Source organism: Gekko japonicus, unplaced genomic scaffold (assembly GCF_001447785.1).
Source record: "Gekko japonicus isolate JY-2015 unplaced genomic scaffold, Gekko_japonicus_V1.1 scaffold159, whole genome shotgun sequence".
NCBI classification, from domain to species: domain Eukaryota; kingdom Metazoa; phylum Chordata; class Lepidosauria; order Squamata; family Gekkonidae; genus Gekko; species Gekko japonicus.
Window position 1 is genome coordinate 96,899 of NW_015169177.1, and position 21,041 is coordinate 117,939.

Below are 21,041 nucleotides of genomic sequence, written 5' to 3' on the forward strand. Positions count from 1 at the left end.
CCTCAAATCTCCAGGATTTTCCATACCTAAAGCTGGCAACTTTATCTCCTCCCCTCTCAGTAGCCTCTTATTTTGCCTTAAATTGGTTTTGATGCCAGCAGAGTGAGAAAATGCCAGAGGCTCTGGGTGGGTGCCTCATCGTAAATGCACCAAACAATTCCTAAAGATTTGCCAAAACACTACTCTGTCGACAAATTGAAGCACTTTGAATTAGCACCAGAGCTTTAAGAGCTCTCCAGCTGTCACCTGGAGACTGGTAACAGCTTGTTTGGAGGGTGGGGAGTATGGCATTGTATCTGTCTGAGGTCCTCCTCTTTCTCTTCCTCCTCCTCCTCCTCAGACCCCACCCTCAGCAGGCTTCATTCCTAAACTATCCTGGAAGTTTCCAAACTGGAGTTGGCAACCCTATGTCCTTTCCAGGCAACCATCAGCCTAACCTTTATCTGCTTGTCTGTCTTCAAGTTTACTCCCCCCCCCCAAGCCTCTGCCTAGGGAAAGCAGCTGTCATCATTCTCCTCTCCCCCTATGAGGTATGTTAAGGTTGAAAGTGTGTGAATGGTCCATAATCCCCCAGGCAGCTTTTAAAACATGATCCTGGGACCTACACACCACCAGACATTCCAACAGCCTTGCGGGGGGGGGAGTATGAGGTGTGGAATGGAGTGAAGTCCAATCAGCTTCCATATGCAAAAGACCTTGAAGGTTCCATATGCAACTGACATTCCAATGCCTTGCGGGGAGGGGGGTGAGTTTGAGGTGTGGAATGCAGTGCAGTCCAATCAGCTTCCATATGCAAAAGACCTTGAAACGCTGGGCGGGACTGCACAATGCAGCCAGTCAACCCAGCCAGCGTCTTCTGACTGACAGTTCAAGCGTCCATACACTAAAGGGGTCAAATTTAGAATGTTCATATAGAATGTTCTTACTCAATTATATATAAGGTGAGATAGTCTGCACTAGAATTACCGATTGTGAAGAACAGACTTTTGAAAGACTATTACCACGGCATGTGGGCATATACACACGTTCTGTCCTACTTGGAAGTTTTGTGTTTTAGTCTTACTTTCTGTGTTTGTCATTTAAAGCAACTCATTTAAAGCTGAAAGAGGGCATTCGGTGTCTGCATACAGACAAAGCGATTTAGATGAAACAAACTTTTCCTTTGTAAATTTACCTGTGGTATTACTCCAAACGCTTTTCTCCACTGTTGAACAGAGACTGTGTTCCAGGAGACGTCATCAATTTGAATATCCCCTTCTGTATTCATTAGTCTTAACAAGGCAAAGAGCAAAGTACTCTTCCCGGAGCCAGTTCTTCCTAAAAGGCCCACCTGCAATATTTATAGACATAAATTAATGAAGAAGCTGGTGCTCATAAATTAATTATGTATATGTTAGAAATTAACAACGCACAGGATTGTATGGCTTATGTTGCAATGGATTTGGAACAATAAATATTAATGCTTTAGGAGCATTAATGTGCAGTGCTAGGGATGGATTCTGCCAAAATGAAGTGTTACTTCAGTTAACCTGTAATAGAATCTACTCTTCTGTCTTTACAATTAGAATACACTTCTGTTTATACCCTTTGCCGAACATCATTCCTCATAACTGGAAAAACTGCATCGTATTGTAGTATAGCCTCGAAGTGTCACAGCAGTCAGAAGGCTCATGCTTAAATTTTATGACTGACTGAGCCATCCTAACTAGGACTACTCAGAAGTAAGACCCAGAAAAATGTTCTTAGGTTCCTGCCACACGGCAGGGGAAAAGGCGCTTGAAGGCGTGGCTTTTAAAAGCCGCGCCAACGTTGACACGCGCGGCGGGATCTCACGGATCCCCCGGCCGCGCCGCCGTTTCTCCCCGGCGCGATCAAACGCCGGGGAGAAAACACGGCCCTAACCGGGGGCTGGCTGAACTGCGCATGTCTGAGCATGCGCAGTTCGTCTCCGGCCCGGGGTTGTGCCGGCGCGTCCTTGCGCCGGCGATCAAACGGCCGGGAAGAGGCGCGGTTTCCAAGAACAGAGACAGTTCGGGGACGGTATCACGGCGCTTCCCAGATGTTGTGGTGTGATCGCGCCGGTTTGAACCGCCCCCGAACTGTCCCGCTCCCGGAACAAGTAGGTGAGTGTGAACGGGACCTTAGTATTGCAGCCTGTTTATTCAATACTGCATTCCAGCCATTTACTACTTTAAGAGTTTTAAATATTTTAAAATTCGTTGTATATGATTGTGGACCTAGGAATTGTTTTCATGGGAACCTCTTCAGCTCAGCTTTCTTTGCAGCTCTCAAATTCATTTTACATGCTTGTTTCTTAATGTCTTAAGTATAGCTTGGGTTGCCAACTGCCTGGAGAGAAAAATTCATTTTCATTTAATAAAGGCTTAATAGTATCTTGTTTATCTTCATGCCATGAAATTTTTCACCTGCCCATTGCCCACATTAAGCCTCTGTTAAAGGGTCAGGACATCTTTTCCAGTCCTGTTGGCAACCCTATAGCTTCTTATTAACTTTTCCCGTACTGTCTTAGAGAAAGAGGCCAAAACAGGTCACCACTGATTGAAAGTCCTTTTAACTGTTGTATTACATCCTTGCTATAAGAGAGTGCTAGAAACTCTCAAGTAATAGTTACCTCTTTTGATCTCTGAATCAAACTCTCTTCCTTCTTTTGAAAGGAAGAAAAGAGAATAGAGAGAAAGGGGTTTTTTGTACATGCAGATCCCATTAATGTATCACCTGAACCCAAGAGGCTGACAAAATACCACAGACCCTACAACAGCAACTGGAGACAGAGTCTTGTTATTATAATTCACCTTACTTTCAATGTGCGTCAAGTCAAGGCTGCCTTTCTTTGGCAAAAAGGTTCTAGTATTATTTCCTAATCTTTATTTATTAGGACTTTTTTTTAGTAGAGACTTAGAGGTTTTATGGAATAAGTATAGATGGTTGAAAGTAGCTAGCTGTTTATTCAGCACTTTCCCCTCAAGAGAATACACAGAGTTAGCTTCTGCTACAGTAACTTTCCCAAAGATGGACTGGAAGTACTTTTAGCCAGTTAGTCCTTCAAAGTTTATGGAGCTTTAAACACAGTAGCCAGCGATGCGTTACTAGCACACCACCCTGCATTCTTCTTTTCTATTTGGGTCACTCTGCCCCAAACTTACATTTATTAGTGAGGCTTTCCACCGCACAAGGAAGACATAAAAATGGATAATGAATCCAAGTGCAAGTGCAGGTACAGGAAACTAGACTTATTGCCTTGGTATTTTATTCACACTCCAGGATTTCTCGCAGCACTTCTAATAATTTTAGATTTATTTTCAATTTTGGTTATTTTTAATTTAGGTTGAAACCAAGCAAATGATTTCTTCAGAACTCTCAGCATATTCACACCACATGAAGCTGCCTTATACTGAGTCAGACCACTGATCTATCAAGATTGGCATTGTCTCCTCAAACTGGTGACAGCTCTCTGGGATCTCAGGCCAGAGCTCTTTCTCATCCCCTATGACCTGATTTCAGCTGGAGGTGCTGAGGATTGGTCCTGGGACTTTGTAAATCCCAAACAGATCCTCCAACACTGAGCCCTTTCCCCATATTAAAATAATACAGGTATTCATTGTAAATTGTTACATGTTAGAAATCAAGAACAGCTCATTCTTTTGTTTAGTAGCAGCGCTGCCACTTTGTTAGGTAGTTTATACGAAAATAGGTTTCAACAATGTATTCTCACCCTTTGTCCTGGACTTATTGAAAAGGAAATATTTTCTAGTACAGCCAATCCTCCATCTACATACTTGGCTGTGAGGTCTTTCACCATCATTTGTCCACCAGATGGCCAGTTGTTCTCATCATTTGCATGCTTATTCTCAATTATGAAGGTGTTAGAAAGCTGCTCATTTTGTGACAATGGAGTACTGGATTTGGTTTCCTCTGTTGGCATGTCAATGAACTTAAATATCCGGCTTACAGACCGCATCTGAAAAGCAGACAAAATAGCACCAAAGTTTTCCTTTAAAAATACACCAAAAACATTCTTTTCTCTTGTATGGAGTTTATCCCAGAAAGTTACACACTTCATCCTTACGAGTCTCAACAGTGCCATCCTAAGCAGAGTTACACCCTTCTAAGTCTATTGGCTTTAATGAAGAAGGGGTGAATCTTATAATCCACTTTGGGTCCCCATTGGGGAGAAAAGTGGGGTTCAAATGAAGTAAACAAATACTAAGTAAATACGCTGCTTAGGAATGCACTGCAAAGTATAACTGAAAATGGAATCCTGACTGCAACAAATTCGTTTAAGGTGAAAATCTCAGTACAAATTATTGGAACCTCTATCTACCATTCCTTCTTATGTATGCTGTTCATCCTGTGATTGAAATGACTATCCCTAAGCATTAGTATAATGAAGGGGTTAAAGTAATGTACGGTCAATTCTACCTCCACGTTTTCTCCAACAAATAGCATGGAGCTTACACATATTTATTTATTATATTTATACCCCGCCCATCCTGCAAACAGGCTCAGGGCAGCTAACAGAAGCGGTACAATGTACCTAGTCGACATAACCATAAAAAATTTTAACTACATAAAATACATACTCATTCATATACATGTAATTAACAATTAGCAATAAAGTGCTCGCAGTGCTAAAACATTTGATGGCGTGCTTTCAGATCTAAATCCATGTTGTTTGTCCGTAAGATTATGTGGCGGGAGAGTACTGTGTGGTGCATATGACTAGGGATGAGCATGAACCTGCTCATGAACTAAAGTACATGATTAATTTTGGCCGGTTTGTAGTTTGCGAACTGAAGTTTGTGGCAGGTCAACCAGCATGAACTTTTCACAAACCTTCAAGCAGTTCGTGAGCAGTTTGTGTGGTTTATGAATGGATATATTTTCAGATCCAGACTGTCTCCACTCAATCAAATCATTTACCAAACTTCTTGTCAGTTTCAAGAGGCTTCCCCCCTGTTGCCAGCATTCCTTTGTGTTCCCTTCCCATTGTCTTGCACAGAACTTGCAAAAAACAAGTTGTGCTTTGAGATCAGTCCTTTCAAGCTTGCAATGCCAGTGGCACTGGGTTCTGCTGGGCACTCTGTGATTGCATTGGTACTGCTGGGCACTCTGTATATTTGACAGGTTCTGCTGGGCTTGCAAAATGCCCCCACCTTCAGTTTCTACTGCAGAGATTCTCTGGGACTTTGATTCTATTCTGCTGGGCTTCTATTGCCCTTGGTTTGGTTTAGTTTTTTGCTCTTTTATTCCTTCTATTGGAAACAAATGGGGGGTCACCTTCTGGGGGCCCCTGTAACTTGGATCTCATAAATCCAATCCTCACCAAACTTGCAAGGCGGGTAGAAGAGAGGCAACTGGAGATCCCCTGCAGATTTGGTGTCTCTAGCATGTTGGGGGGGGGGTGTTCTACTGCATCATGAACCTCATGAACCAATCTGATTTCTTTGGGAGCTTAAAGTTCACGACCATTTATGCTCACAAACTGGGCATGCCGTGAACTAGAGATGGGCACAAACTGAACCACAAAGCAAAATTCATCACAAATTTTGCCCTGTTTGTGTTTTGGAAACAGAAGTTCCTGACGGCTCTACTGTCACGAACCTCCGTGAACTTTTAGAGCAGTTTCTGTGGTTCATGGTAGTTCGTGGATGGAGCAGAAAGCAGGGGTTAAAAGGTACTCCAAGGTAAAGTTAAAAGGGACTGCAGAAGACAATCCAAAACCACTGTGCCACACAGCAGTTTTTTAAGCTGTTTGTGGGGGGCTTTCTGCAAATCCCATTTAAAGGGACTGCAGTCCCTTTCAGTGGGGTTTGCAGGGCCATGAACCATGAACCAGTTCAATTTGTGAATGAGCCTCCCAGTTCACCTCATAGTTCAGTTACTTACAGCATTTTCCCGGTTCAGGCCCATCCCTATCATGAACCATGAACTGAAACCAATCACATTTTCCCAGTTCATGCCCATCTCTACATATGATTACTGTTGTACTTTCTGGAGCTGCCACAGTCACAGGAATTGCTGCAGTCATATGCACTGGTAGATGAGGGTACTTTCCCCAAGAAATTGAAGGACCCTGTAGTCTCACACACTACCACATGGGAGAGGTATCCAAAGAACACATCTGATATCTAACACATTAGCTCCTTGACTCTACCTAGCATGCTTTGAAGAGTTTATTTCAGAAACCCTGAGTCAAATGTTACAGTTCATTTACTTAGTCTAAATCTGGATGTGGGCTACAGCTGTGTCTCACAGCAACTTCAATGGTTGTTTTATTATTTAGTTATTTAGAAAACATATAGATTATGGCAGCATTGCAGGAGATACAGGATTGTGAGTTAGCAAGGGCAATTTCTAGCTGTTTTGCTGCAGGGACTTGAAGGAACTCTATAGACTAGAGTAGGCTTCATATGAAACTGGTCATATCATTTGTTTTTCTTACAATTTTATTTGATGAATCTTACAAATAGAGGGTTGATTTTCTTTTGGTCAATTGTAATAAAGCATGGAACAGTTGATTGCTGTGCTCTGTCCACAGCACCAAAGTTACCTTAATTCATACCCAGCATTTTTCCTCTGTTCTATACTGATCTCTTGACAGAATATCTACAAACTTACTAAGGCTTGTAAAGCACTTTTAATGTGAAGGCAAACAAAAAGAAACACATTGCTGTGATTAAATTCTAAACTGATAATCTAATCTGGTGTTTTGGAGAAGGAAATTGAATGATCAACCTGTTTTTCAATCCTATTTCTTTTATCCTTTTGAAAATACACTGTAAATTATAAGGTGCCAAAATGCATAGGGTTTGACAAACATTTCCTTCAACAGTTTATTCTGTAGCAAGACTAATGACACTTCCTTAAACATAGGTATTAGCTTATGTCGACCTTAGAGTCTCTAGAACAACAATGTGAGCTGCAGACCATGAGAAAACAAACTTTATGGAAGAGTATATTTGTGTCAGTGTTGGGAAATTATAGGGAGACCTCAGTTTAATTAGCTGAAGGTGTGGTTTTTTTGGTTTGGGGGGGGTGCTTCTGTGTCATGCACTCACTTCTGAAAACTGCATTTGTTTATTGTCTAAAATATCAAACCTTGACTGGCACTCTTGATTAATTTTGTTGTTAATCAGAAAGCTCAAAATTACTAGCCAATAGAATTGTAGGATCACTCTTTGCTGGCAATGCTCTATACAGAGGGAGATTAGTAAAACTGTTCCTGTAAGCTTCTTTACATGTGTATATATCTGAGGTCACTATGCAGGGAAAAGGTTCAAAGAGAAAGACCATACAGAAAGCAGCCCCAAAGCTGCTTATAACAATAGCAGAAAGGTTCTGCAGGCATTACCATAGCAATGGGTAATTGGGCTGAAAGCAGAGGTCGATTCGGGGGGATCGCGGGGGATCACGGGGGATCGCCGTTCCCCCGGGTGAGGGGCGGGGGCGGGGCACACAATGAAGGCCCCCCCCTGCTTCCGGCCGCCCCACTTCCGGCCCTCATTTAGCCAGGAGGAGGCAGGAGAAGAGGGAGGGTAAGTTGCTTCCTCCCCGCCTCTCCCCACCCTTGTCTGCCTGGGGCCAGGGAGGGCCTTGACGGGGCTTCCTTGCACTCCCGCTGGCCTTGCAGGTCCACCGCCGGGCCCGATGGGGCTCGGCAGTGAAGCCGCAAGGCCGGCTGTGGCGGTCGGGACCGTTGGGGGCGGGGAGCCTTCGTGGGGCTTCCTCGCACTCCTGCCGGCCTTGCAGGTCCACCGCCGGGCCCCTCATGGGGCTCAGCAGTGGAGCTGCAAGGCCGGCGGCGGCCAGGACCGTTGGGGGCTGGGAGCGGGGGGCCCTTCGCTGCAATACCTTGGAGATTTTGGGGGTGGAGCCTGAGTGGTGGGTTTAGATTCAGAGGAATTAGCTGTGTTAGTCTGTTGCTGCAAAATAGTCCAAGAGTTCAAATAGCACCTTTAAGACTAACCTTTAAGACTAAAACTAACTGAGTGGTGGGTGTGGCCTTATGACACACTTCCGGTGATGTCAGAGGGTGTGGCCTTATGACACACTTCCGGTGATGTCAAGGGGTGTGGCATATGCTAATGAGTTATGCTAATGAGTTCCCCTACCTCTTTTTCTATGAAACGACCCCTGGCTGAAAGGACAGCCTTTGGAACCATCAGCAGGTTTGATACGAGTAACATTCAAAATACTGGATTAATATTTTTAAAACTATGTTCAAAATACATGCTTTCCCACTACGAATCACTATAATATCTAATAGTACATTCTCTGGGCCCCATGCCAATTATGCCAATAGGAAAACAAGCATATGGACAGACAAAATAGGATTTCCATATGCACCCCCCATGATTTTGTAAATTAACCAAAATAAACCCAGAGTAATCCTAGATTTGCAGAAAAGCCCAATGTGTTTTATGTTGTGTGTGTGTGTGAAGCTAATCCCTCCAAATTTAACAGTGATGCTTTTGCATGCACAGACATTAAGAAAAGAAGCCGGGGTGGTGTTTTGGATTCCTCTAACAATGCAAAGTGTCACTTGATGTTGAGCCAGTGGTGCCAGCAACCAGTATCATGTGGGACGTGAATGTTGGGGTTTATTCACTACACAATGCTGGTACCTTCAGTTTTATTTCCTGACATTCAGGTGTAGTGTCGGAGGAGAGTTTTATGGATACCATGAACTGCCAAAAAGACAAAGAAGTGGGTTCCAGATCAAATCAGGACTGAACTCCTTCTAGAAGCTAAAATGAATAAACTGAGGCTGTTGTATTTTGGTCATGTTATGAGAAAATAAGACTCACTGGAAAATACAATAATGCTAGGACAAACTGAAGGCAGCAGGAAAACAGGAAGAGACCCAACATGAGATGGATTGACTCGATAAAGGAAATGGGGGCGAACTGATTATTCATGTTAGTGATATGAGTTCAGATTTAAAAGTTGAATAAAACTTAATCTTCTCTAATTTTTTGGAAGTAAAACTATAACCCTATTCAAATTCCAGTTTGTATATCCTCATTTTCAAGTTCTTATTTTGTGAGCTGTTATGTCTTTTACTTTAATGATACTTCTCATTTAGCCTACAGGCAATGTCACACTAGATACAACAAAAAACAAGTAATTTAAATAACCAACCAACTACCATACTTAAGGTACTTTGAATTTAATTACGTAAGCAAAGAATTTGGCTACAGCCAATATCACTCCTCAGTCCATGCCTGCCAAGAGTTTCTTAACCTTATCTGATGTTGACAACCCCTCATTACTTCAGAAAAGAGGCGTAATCCACAAATCCCTAATACAGCATTCCAGTAAACAATGCTTCAAAGTTTCTACCTGTCTAGAAGCACCATCAAAGTCTATCACAGTATTAGGTCATTTACATTCAAACTTACATTACATGAGAAGGGATATAAAGTTTAATCTTGCAAGCATAAATGCTCTTCCGTATCAAGCAACAGTTAAAATATGGTAAGGGTCCCTTTAGATAAGACAGTCCTAATAATAAAGCAGAACATACCCTATGGGCATGGCACTGTCAGCTGTTATAACAGTCCTTTAAACAGACATTTATTATTCAAATCTTTTTACCTAATACAATGTTTATGTCCTGATTAAAACACTCACCAGCCAGGAAAAGGTAAATATGATATTTACTGGGGGAAACTGGCAGACAGAAACTAGGCTGTGAAGATTCTGCAGAAGCTGAAGGAACAAAGGGAGGGTGCCTAGGAAACTTCACATGAAAATTGTGCAATCAGTCTATGTGATTAATTGTACGGGAAGTTTTAACTCTTTCTGGAAAGAAATCTACATGAACAGTACTTATTGTAATATTTGTAAAGGATGATCAATACATCAGATTGATTTCCAGTTGCATCCAAGTGCAATAATGTTATAATAATCAGCTGCCATGATCTAATAGCTCCTCGGAATTCCCAGCATACATTTTGCAACAAAGTTTCTAACCCTTTTTGTTGCAGAAAGATGAGAGGTGTACCTTTCATTTTTTTAAAAAAATTAACAAAGAAAAGTTTGGGAGTTCAGAGGAACTTGATGATCATGGCAATATACTTTTGGAACATTACTGCACTGTACTGGTTTAGCAATTGCCAAATTTGTAAAAAGCCTCTGGTGGCTTGCTTTCCCAATAGCCACTCATCAGTTGCAGGGAACTTATTTTTAAAGTACCTCAAAGGCCCCAGTTCAGGACGATCACAGTGCAAGGGGAAGAATGGCCTCTGCATTCCCCTCCACGCCATTCTTCCAAGCTGAAATGGCCCTGGGGGCATTATTTGCCCTGTTTGGAATTTGCACACACCCTAGTTTGACCCTTAGCTTATAAGGGAAAACTTGGCCATAGCGTTGCCAACAACCTGAGGGGAAAAATGGCCTGGTACTTTAATAGAGGCTTAATGAGATGTTACTTACCTCAGTGCCATGAAAAGCTTCAGCTGTCCATTTCCATACATTACGTTTATATTAAAGGAGCATGACATTTTTAAACCAGCTTGTTGGCAACTTGGTGTCCCCTCCTGGGGTTACGCTGGTGACAATTAAGTGGGACACTGTGTTTGTGAAGTACCCGCTCCATAACATTCACTGTGTGCTTATGCTGCCATCAGATGAAGACCATTTTAATTTCTCAGGCTATTGTTTGATTTTTCTTTATTCCTGTGTATTTGCTTTTAATATTTGCTGCCAATTTATTTATTGTTCAAAAATTAAAATATGTATTTAAATATTCAAACAACATTAAATACCCAATAAATAAATAAATAAATAAAATATTATTTTAAAATGTTATTTATCTTGAACATTATTACTGGCAAAAGCAGGCTAGAAATAGTATAATTTTTTAAAAAATATTTATGTTATAGTTTTTCAGGTTTTTTAAGTGTTCACCTTGCCCCTAATCCCAGTTAAAGGCTTCCTGAAATGCAATGAATAGTGAAAACTGAATTATTTGGCCTTCATATCAATGATTTAATGATTTACATTCTGCAGCCAGAGTGTGAAAGTTCATGCACACAAACATGTGAAATTAACAACCAAATATGAAAATAAAATAAAATTTTGTCTTCCAAGGAATTCCTGTGGGTCTTACCAGACTGTCTACATCTATGCTTGAGTTTACTGCCCATTGTAAGGTTCCCATAATATTCATGGCTAATGTAAGAATAATGCCGATTTTTCCTTCCCCGCTACCTGCAATTGAAAAGACATGTTTTAAATCCTCATGTGCAATTAAAAGTCAGCTGTCAAGGATTTTCTTATTCCACATAGTTTCTGAGACACTGGACGTCTCGCCAGCTTTTGAACCAAGTTAGATAGTTCATGACTTCAGGATCCTATTCTTGAACCTGCTCCTCTGATTCTGTTCTGTTTTTTTACTGAACAGGAACTAAGTGAGCAGTATCCAGCGGAGCAATGTACCTGGCCAATTGCCACATAGACTAGTGACAATAAAGCTCCATCTTGCAAAGTTTCTTACCAACAGTTCAGTTTTGCCCCAGCTATCATTTAACATAAAGCAAAGATGTTGTGCTATCTGTGTGCTGCCTCCAATTTTCTCTTATTGATTGTCGTAATTTTAGTTTTACTCTTGCTGGTTTCTTCAAACCAAGGTGATTCCGGAGCCCAGAGCAAAAGACCAGGATGGGGCCTCAGACTCACCATCACCTCCCAGGGGGTCCCCATGGAGCTGTGGCAGATGAGCCTGAGCTAGTGCCACTGACAGAAGCCAGCTGCCCAAGCCCCAGACAGGGTGGGTGTGAGGGGCAGCAAATCCCTGCTCTTTTTCTTCTTTGCCCCCCACCTTCAGAAGGGCAAGTCATGGGTGGTTGAGCCGCCCCCATGTGAGGCCTCAAGCAGCTGTCTCTGTTGCCATTGGTTAAGATCAATGCCTCCTGATGTCTCTCGTCCTGACTAGGGTGTCATTCATCCACTTAATTAATTCATTTAGATTTTTATGCCCCATCTAGAATCCTGCTTGACATGGCCTACAATTCAATTATCCATTATCAGAGCCATTTCATTATTTTAAAAATGTAATCTGTTTTTGAGCAAATCTACTCACCATGGGCATCATACTAATATTTTTTCTGCAGCTGTTCTGTGAGGGACTTACATAGAGGTTTGCTTCAGATCTTCTATTGCTGAAGCTAATATTAATGAGCCTGTCTTCTTTTTGAACGCTGGGCTAACATGGACAGCTGTATTTAGCCTTGTTCAGTATTTTTTTTTAAGTGTGAGAGAAGAAAACTCTATAAGTACAGATTTTGTACTCAAGTATCCCTGTCTGTGTACAACATATGAGACATCCACATAGATTAGTAGTGTTTCTCAATGCTGTAGTACTACAAGCACAGAGACTAGTTCACTTTATTTAACAGCAATGGTTTGGTGTCATTGTGCAGAAATGTAACTGGATCCCAGTTTAAAGAAAGTAAACTTCTTCAGTGAAATGTCACATGGGAGGCGCAGGCACAGCTGGGTCAGGAGGAACCTTTGCAAAAGCACATTCAGCATCAAGAAGCACTGCCACTCAAGGTCAAACTGCACTTTATGCTGGGAAGCTGGGATACCTTCAAAGTGAAATGGTGAAAAATATTTTACCCCATACCTTTGCTACGTGTATAAAGGATTTACACAGGAATGTGGCCTTCAAATAATTCTCCTTGTCTTTTCCTTGTCTTAAGACAATACTCACTTACTGTCAAAATCACATACAAGTAAGCATGACAGGTTCTTTGGGCTGCTGGATGTTATGATGACATGACTACAGGGACACCATCTGGAGCAAGCCCAGCTGTCTTTTTCCTTTGTTCTTGTTTCCTTATCCCTGTCATTGAGAATAGGCTATCTGGACAGCTGCAGGACACCTCTACACCTATTCTATAGCCGTTCCTCCTTCCCATTTCTCTCATCCTTTTCACTACAGCTGAAGTCAAGAACTTTACTTCCTATGCAGGGCTTTTTTTGTAGAAAAAGCCCAACAGGAACTCATTAGCATCATAGGCCACACCCAACAGCAAAAACTCATTAGCATATTAGGTCACACGCATGACAGTACAGCTCATTAGCATATTAGGCCTCCATGTTACCAGAAGTGTGGTCATCCAGCCACACCCACCTTTTGCTCCTTATTCTGTTTACCTTGTTTGTTGTCAAAACCCAGGGCTTTTTTTTGTAGCAGGAACTTCTTTGCATGTTAGGCCACACACTCCTAATGTAGCCAGTCCTAATGAGTTCCTGCTGTTGGGTGTGGCCTATTATGCTATTGAGTTCCTGCTAGGCGTGGCCAATTTTGGAGCCAGCCGGAACTCCGTTCCTGTGCATTCCTGCCCAAAAATAGCCCTGTTCCTATGCAATGCAATTTCCAGGTAGAAATCTCTGCCACCCTACCATGTGCTATTATATTTCCAGTTATGGGGAAATGATGGTTACATTTCTTTACCAGGATTAATAGCAGCATGTGGCTAGGGTGAAGGAAGATTCTATCAGGAAAAAGCACAGTAGAAACTGTTAAAAAAACCACCCAAACACCCCAAGTTTGCCACCATTGCAATTCCAATCCAAGTTAACCCTTACACCCTCCAAGCAGCTGCTTCTTACCACAGAGGTTCACAATTGTTGATATGATCATGGATCCCCAAAGTAATGCAATGTTTCACCTTGACTCTTTGTCTGTGGCACACAGCCTTGAGTCCTAAGCCTTGTTTCTATTTGCACCCAGCTTCATCCATTGAGTAGGTGGTTCTCCACTATACAGTGCTTTCCTCTGGTGGCAGCTGGTTTTTTGTTCATTGAAAGACAGTGGTCTTGTGTGAGCAGAAGCTCCTAGCAGTAGAGGAATGTACTCCACAGCTGACCACCTCCACAACAAAACAGTGCAAGTGGAACCAAGGTTTAGGATCCAAGTGTCAGTCTCTTAAAAAGGCCTTAAAAAGTATAGTCAGTATCAGGGGTCATTTCGTAGAAAAAGAGCTAGGGGAACTCATTAGCATAACTCATTAGCATATGCCACACCCCCTGACATCACCAGAAGTGTGTCATAAGGCCACACCCCCTGACATCACCAGAAATGTGTCATAAGGCACACACCCCGCCCCCAACGGTCCCGGCCGCCACCGCCGGCCTTGCAGCTCCACTGCCGAGCCCCATGAGGGGCCCGGCTGTGGACCTGCAAGGCCAGCGGGAGTGCAAGGAAGCCCCGCAAAGGCCCTCCCTGGCCCCAGGCAGGCAGGGGTGGGGAGAGGCAGGGAGGAAGCAACTTACCCTCCCTCTTCTCCTGCCTCCTCCTGGCTGAATGAGGGCCGGAAGCGGGGCGGCTGGAAGCGGGGGGGAGGGGGTCATCATGTGCCCCGCCCCCCATACCTCACCCGGGGAACTGCGTTCCCCCGCGTTCCCCCCCGAAATGACCTCTGGTCAGTATTCTCTTATACAGCAAGGTCTTCTGTAACAAGGCTGCAAAAGATGCTGAATGGAGCAAGTTTGTAGCCTCTTCTAGGAATTCACAATGACCATTAATTTTTCATATCTAAGTAGTTTTTAATACGTTCAGTACTTTTACTTGGTAGAACAGTACAGCTTGGTAGAACAGTGTACCTGTAGTTGCAATGGAAACAAATGTCACAATGACGAAGAATATGACAAAAATCATTTCCATTCTCATCTGGAACCATCGCAACGTGGACAAATAGAGGAACCAGTTTGCTGTGTGCAAATTCAAAGCTTTGTGGAATAATGTCTCAAAATAGCGTTGCCGTCCAAAAGCTCTCAGTGTCCAAAGCCCCTTTAAGCTTGTAACCAGATGTGTGAAAATTGGACTTCTGGCTGAAAAGACACAAATTTCAAGTATCTTTCACAATGAAACTTATATCCATACAACAAATCCCTTCAGTTTTTGCTGTGCTTGTTCTTATTTTTGTTTATGGCTATGCAATTTCACTCATCATTCAAAATGGTATATTATGGAACGGTAACTATGATCTTCATGTGTAGATATTTGCAAATGTTAAATCTAAACTTGTATGCTACAAGAAAAAGACTCTGCAAACCAACTCTATAATGGAATATTTTGACACCATTCTGTTCTCAGTTTTGCACGTTATTCCACTGAGATCAAGGAACTTACACAGACCACAGAAATGAAGTTACTGTGTATTAAGGGCAGTTTCTGGAAATGAAATACAAATAGGGAATATTTTTGAAACTTTGGTCTGATCTAAGTGTAGATTGGACATAAGAAAAATAGTAATCCTTTAAAATGACCATGAAAAGGTCTGCAAAGCTTTCCAAAATCAACATACCAAGTTTGAAAGAATCCAAATACCCCATACTGAGTATTTCATAAATATTCTATTTAATTTTAGGGAATTTTGGATTTATAATAGTAACAAGTAGATGACTTGGATTTGTGTGTTCCTAAGCCAAGAACCGCCCTTTCTCTAACAAATTAAAGTACATTTACTTCCTACTAATATGTATACATGCATATATCATATCTGGTTATTTTCTGATGTGTAAACTATAGCTACATTTTATCTCTCTTTTTTATTACTAAAGCACATCACACTTTTCTGTGGCAGTGCTCTGTTTTCAGAGATAATGAAATCTTGTAAAGGGGTATTGGAAGAAATTTTAATAAGGTAGATTTCTGTTCAGTTTCATCTACCTATTTTGTTGACTGTACCTTCAGATTCCAGTTGTTTGAGCTGCTGAGAAGTATGCAGGAAGTATGCTCTTAACATAACAAAGGCTCCAATAACAGGCACAGATGCCAGGAAGATGTAAGGCTCTATAATGGAGACGACAGCTATAGCTCCAACCACAATAAGTACTAGCTGCAGAAGGAAAGCAAACCAGAATAAATGTTTCCTTTCTCCTAATTTTACAACTTAGAAATTTGTCATTTAATTTCCCTGGATTACTAGCATATATAATCCCAGTAGTGTGTTCCCAGCTAGGGATTGCAGCTGGGAGCAAAGAAAGAAAGCCCCAGTGCAGAAGTTTGGGAAATGTATAATTTATTAACAGCCTAATCCAGGCCCTAGATCTGCAGCTCCACCATAGCTAACTGGCTAGCATAGCAATTGCACTGAAGTCCATAACAACATCACTCACACCATCAATCATATAGCAGCACACTGATGACACCCATATATCAGCCATATATGGAAGCAGCCAACCAACACATGGTGATGATGGCATTGCTCCCTAATTTCACCCTGCCCATACCCACATGTAGAACTCAACAAGGGAAGGAATATAGGAAACATAGTGGGAACCAAGGCAGGCAGCAAAATAAAATCACATAATACAAAGACATCAAACAACTGAAACAGCCAGCAAACCTAATAAATAATACTGATTTACAGAACCCTGCTCCCAAAGTCCTAACTGGCTATCATACAGACAAGGGCCCTCTAAATCTCTCTTACAACATTCAGATTGAACAGCTCCTATGAAAAACCAAAGGGGACAAAGTCTGTCTTAGTTCATTTGGGAGACTGTCCAACAGGGCTGGAGTGACTACAGAAAAAGCCTGTGTTTGAACAGTGACAGAACACATCTTTGGGACTGGAACAGCCAACAGGTGTTGAAGTGCACAGTGCAGTTGCCCTATAGGCTCACACCAGCAAATAGGGTCCTTCAAATATGTGGGTCCCAGGTTGGAAAGAGTTTAAATAGTTTCATCCTCATATCCCATGATTAGATAATAGTTTGTGTCCTAATGCAAGATATCTTATCTACCTTGCACTGATGTTCTAAATAATATGCTGAATGATTAGCCTCACTCATGTTCCAGCTCTCATACCCACTCAGTGGAACTAGAAAAAAAAGCAATCATCATCAAATCACTTACTCCAGAATATTTGTATTGATTTTAGAAGGATCACAGTGGGGAAGGTTTGTGAAATGCAACCAACCGTGACAGAGATCTATAACAGAAGTCCAGTGGTACTTGTTTTATTTACTTCTGTTTTATTTTGCTACAATAGAGTAGACTTAACATGTGTGCACACACACACACAGAGAGTGAGAGACATATATATACTGGAATGAATGAAAAGAACACTAATCCAGGATGCAGTAGTCAGAAAGCTATGAGAGGAAACATAATCTCATTCTCAAATATTTAACATGAGAGGCAATTCCCATTATTCATTCTTTGTCTCATCAGAGTGCAGGGAACATATTTCAGCAGCAGTACTACAATTCCCCTTTCCTGAAATTTTACATTGTTTATGTGCTGGCTCATTATTTGCAATCAAACCACAACAACTTATTGGGAACAAATACTTTGTGATTAGTGTGTAACGTGTGTGTGTGTGTGTGTGTGTGTGTGTGTAGTTGAGGAGCCAGAGAAATGATACAACCATTGGATTTTGGTGACAACTTACAGGAAAATACAGTAAACTTTGCTAATCCTTCTTATGTGATCATATTTAACTTCACAACTGATAACTGCTGTCAAAAAGAAAACAAAACATTTTTGTACCATGCTACAACTCCTCTTCATACCAATATCCTGATTTATTTATTTTTTACAAACCTGGACAAAGTCAAATATTGTGAATGGCAGTAGGTCATCCAATATTGCTGTATCCTTTGAGAATCTGTTGAGTATTCCACCTACATGGTGAAGGAGAAAATAATATAGGAATGCAGTGTCTGAAAATGAAAATTTTATTTACATTGCTTTATATATCTAGTCTTTCTGAGTAGTGAACATATCTGTGTATGTTATAATAGTGGTAGGCTTTAGTGATAAATCTGAGTTAAACTGAAATCACCATAAAAATATTATGGGTAACAGGATTTAACCTGAAGTAGCAGGGGCAATTTGATCTGTTTTCCTTGCTGTTCCCTTATGGATTTAAAGTGCCTGATCAGACAGCAACATCTGTCTGTCATGCCTGAGTCGTCTGAGTTTCATTCCCCCCTCCCCTTGCCCCGTGTTTTTTTGATACCTGATAAAGTCCAATCCTGTTGGTCTGAGCCGCTTCAAAAATGGATTTCCTGTCGTCTAGTCACTCCGTTGTGCACCCAAGCAGTCAGGCAGGTCTCACTGAGCTCTTGCTTCCCAGCCACCATTCTCCCCCTCCCCCCAGTTAGCGAGGATCGCATGACTGTATATATGCACCTCTCCCCCCCCCCCGAGGGGGCTGCTCAAAACCTCGTTTTCTTTTGAAAAACTCTTAAAGAAAGACACCCCTTTTTCTGAAGCTTTTAAATATTGTTTGGGGAAGGAGTAAACGAAAATGTTTAGAGGGAGGATGGCAGTGGACTCCATTTCCCAGCAGTCTCTTCACCACTTGTGTGATTGCTCTGTGGACTTAATTTTAAAAGAAAATGGCCAACAGCCCCATGAACTCCATATCCCAGCATGCTGAGTGCTTCTGGGCATGCTCCTAAGGGCAAACTTCTAAAAAAATGGCTGACGGGCTGACTCCCTGGTTTCTGCCATCTGGTCATGCAAGGAGGAGTAAAACGGCATTGAAGCGTGCTAAAATGGGTGAATCTGGTCAGGATTCTCTGCCACAAAATAACCTGGCTTAATTTGAGGTGGGGCAACAGTAGATTAAACTGCCCGTGTGAACGTAGCCCTAGCTATTAAAATGACCAACATGTAATATTTTATATACACTCCATTTACACACTGGAAAACCCAGCAATTCTGTATGCAGGATGAACTCCTGCAATTCTTACTTTATTCCAGAAAAGTCAACATAGAATGTGTTCTTTTAGACAAAAATAATAAGAAAATAAATAGGGAAAACTGAATTTAAAGCAAATTCCATTCTTGTCTTAAACATGTGTTGTTTTTGTTGTTTTTTGACTGAAGCTCACTTCTACTCAGCATATTTAGGATCACTCTTTGAATGGACTGAATCATCTCCATTCCAATTATTACAGATCAACTAGTTCAGGGCCAGCATCAGCATACCCTGAGGTGGGACAGCTTCTGGGGCCCAGAGGTTTTGGCAGGGCTCACTTCTTAAGCTTGCCAGAATCCCCCAGTATGCAGGGGATCCCCGGTTTCTGGCACTCCCCCCCCAACACTGGCCAACTGCCCCAAACACAACATGCCTAAGTCACCCAAAAGTGATGTAGGCACATCGGTGACCTCGGGGAGGGGGAAGCTCTGGTTTTTGGGCAAAACTCTATGATAGAAATGGCTTCAGACCATAGAGTTTTGCCCAGAAACCAGAGCATTGCCCCCAACATCCTCAGCGTGCCGGAGGTGACATAGGCATGGCATGCTTCTTCCCTCCACTCTCCTGAAGCATCCTGGTAAATCCCCTGCCTGCTTGTCTTTCGGGCCTGGCAACCCTACCACTGCTGCAGAGCCTCCCAACCACACATTGCCAGGAATTAAGATGGACGGGGCATACAAAGGCAGCACTCCTGGCAGGTACAGAGGCAGTGTCCCTATCTGCACATACCACCAAGGACAGTCAGGAAAAGGATATATGATCATTTTGAAGGCTCACAAATGGGTGGAGAAGGAAGGACACACAGGCAGGTAGGGAAGTGGGCAGACTGGAAGAAAGGCATGAGCAGGAGTCCTGGTGGTGGTTAGAAGAGGAGAGGGACCCCTAAGCGCTCTCTGTCCAGGGCACTCCTAAACCTGGAAGGGTCCTAAACTGGTTTGTGAATGAAGTTAGGATGTGAGGCAAAACTCCAAAAGTGCTCTATATAGAAAGAGTGCACTCTTCTTGAATACAACAAAAACCCAGTACAAATGGAACAGGCTGATCTGGGCCTACCTGCTTTCAGTGTGTTGAAGGAAGACATGGGTGCCCGAAGGACTGCATGCAGCATTTTGTGGTGAAGAGTTTTAGAAACCGTTATCAGAGTATGCACCAGGGGTAAGCCTCTGAAGATTCCCAAAGCCAGCAAAGTGTCTGCCACTCCCACATAAATGTAGAAGATGTAATAGGAACTAGTCTCTGTAACAATAACTGCATAGTTGTCAGGCTCATTCAAAGTAGCGTTCTGTGACTGGCTTGTATTTGTAGCAGGTGGAACAATACTTCTATAAAAAGCAATATAAAAACATGGTCACTGAATGTCTGCGTTAGTTCAATATGTCAAGCTGGAGAAGGAATCTCAATTTGAGTAATTAAGAAAAGTTTCCTTTTGGTGAAATGTAGCTAAGATAAAATCAGAATTCCCCATAAATGGCAAACATTATGTTGATTTTGAAGAAAAATCTTTTCGGTTCATGCTGTAACACTGTATTTTTATTTTAATTACACAAATGGTTTAAAATTGTTAAAGCTCAGCAATTCAACAGCACCATGCTAAGCAGAGTTACACCCTTCTAAACCCATTGATATCAATCTGTTTGAAGAATGCAACAGTGCTCATTTTTTTACTTTATACCCTAACTCCAGTGCCAGGCAGAATTACAATGACTTCTCCATGCACTTCATACTTCAGAGGCACAAGTACCCACTCCATACTTCAGAGGCACATGTTACTGCCCAGAGCTGTTCATACCACTAAAGAGAACAGGAAAGTGACAGAAGTTCCTTGAGTGCACTGATACACACCTGGCAGTCTAGACTGGGGCACCTACCTGTGCTCAGAAAACTAATTTAATGGTAAGAATGTGCTAAAATGTACTACTTATTTGTTGTACTTCATTTATACCCCACTTTTCTTCCCAATGGGGACCCAAAGCAGCTTACATCATTCTACTTTCTTACACTGTATTCTCACAACACCCCAGTGATGTAGATTAGACTGAGTCTGTGTGAGTGGCCCAAGGTCACAGAGAGCTTCCATGGCAGAGTGGGGATTAAGACCTGGATCTCCAAGACCCTAGTTCAATGGTTTAACTACTCCACCACACTGACTCTCAATAAAATTACAGAATGAAAAGCATCTTTAAGAAAGCTGTTCCACCAGGCCTATGGCTGAGGACAGTGACGGGTCCCATCTCTGATTGGCCTCATCCTCTCTCCCTCTCCCCTTCTTCTCCCCTCTCCTTTTAGATC

The 21,041-nt window shown here is 42.1% G+C and overlaps 1 protein-coding gene across 1 annotated transcript in view; it reads right to left on the minus strand.

The window, feature by feature from the left end:
- The window catches only part of CFTR (cystic fibrosis transmembrane conductance regulator), a 131,985-nt gene that overhangs the window by 26,001 nt on the left and 84,943 nt on the right, over positions 1-21,041 (minus strand). Inside the window, exons 17-23 of the mRNA XM_015416016.1 lie at positions 19,806-20,074; positions 17,588-17,667; positions 15,725-15,875; positions 14,638-14,865; positions 11,135-11,235; positions 3,734-3,979; positions 1,175-1,330 (exon numbers count right to left, since the gene is read on the minus strand). Of these exons, the coding sequence (XP_015271502.1) occupies positions 1,175-1,330; positions 3,734-3,979; positions 11,135-11,235; positions 14,638-14,865; positions 15,725-15,875; positions 17,588-17,667; positions 19,806-20,074 (1,231 nt within the window). The remainder of the gene's footprint in view (positions 1-1,174; positions 1,331-3,733; positions 3,980-11,134; positions 11,236-14,637; positions 14,866-15,724; positions 15,876-17,587; positions 17,668-19,805; positions 20,075-21,041) is intronic.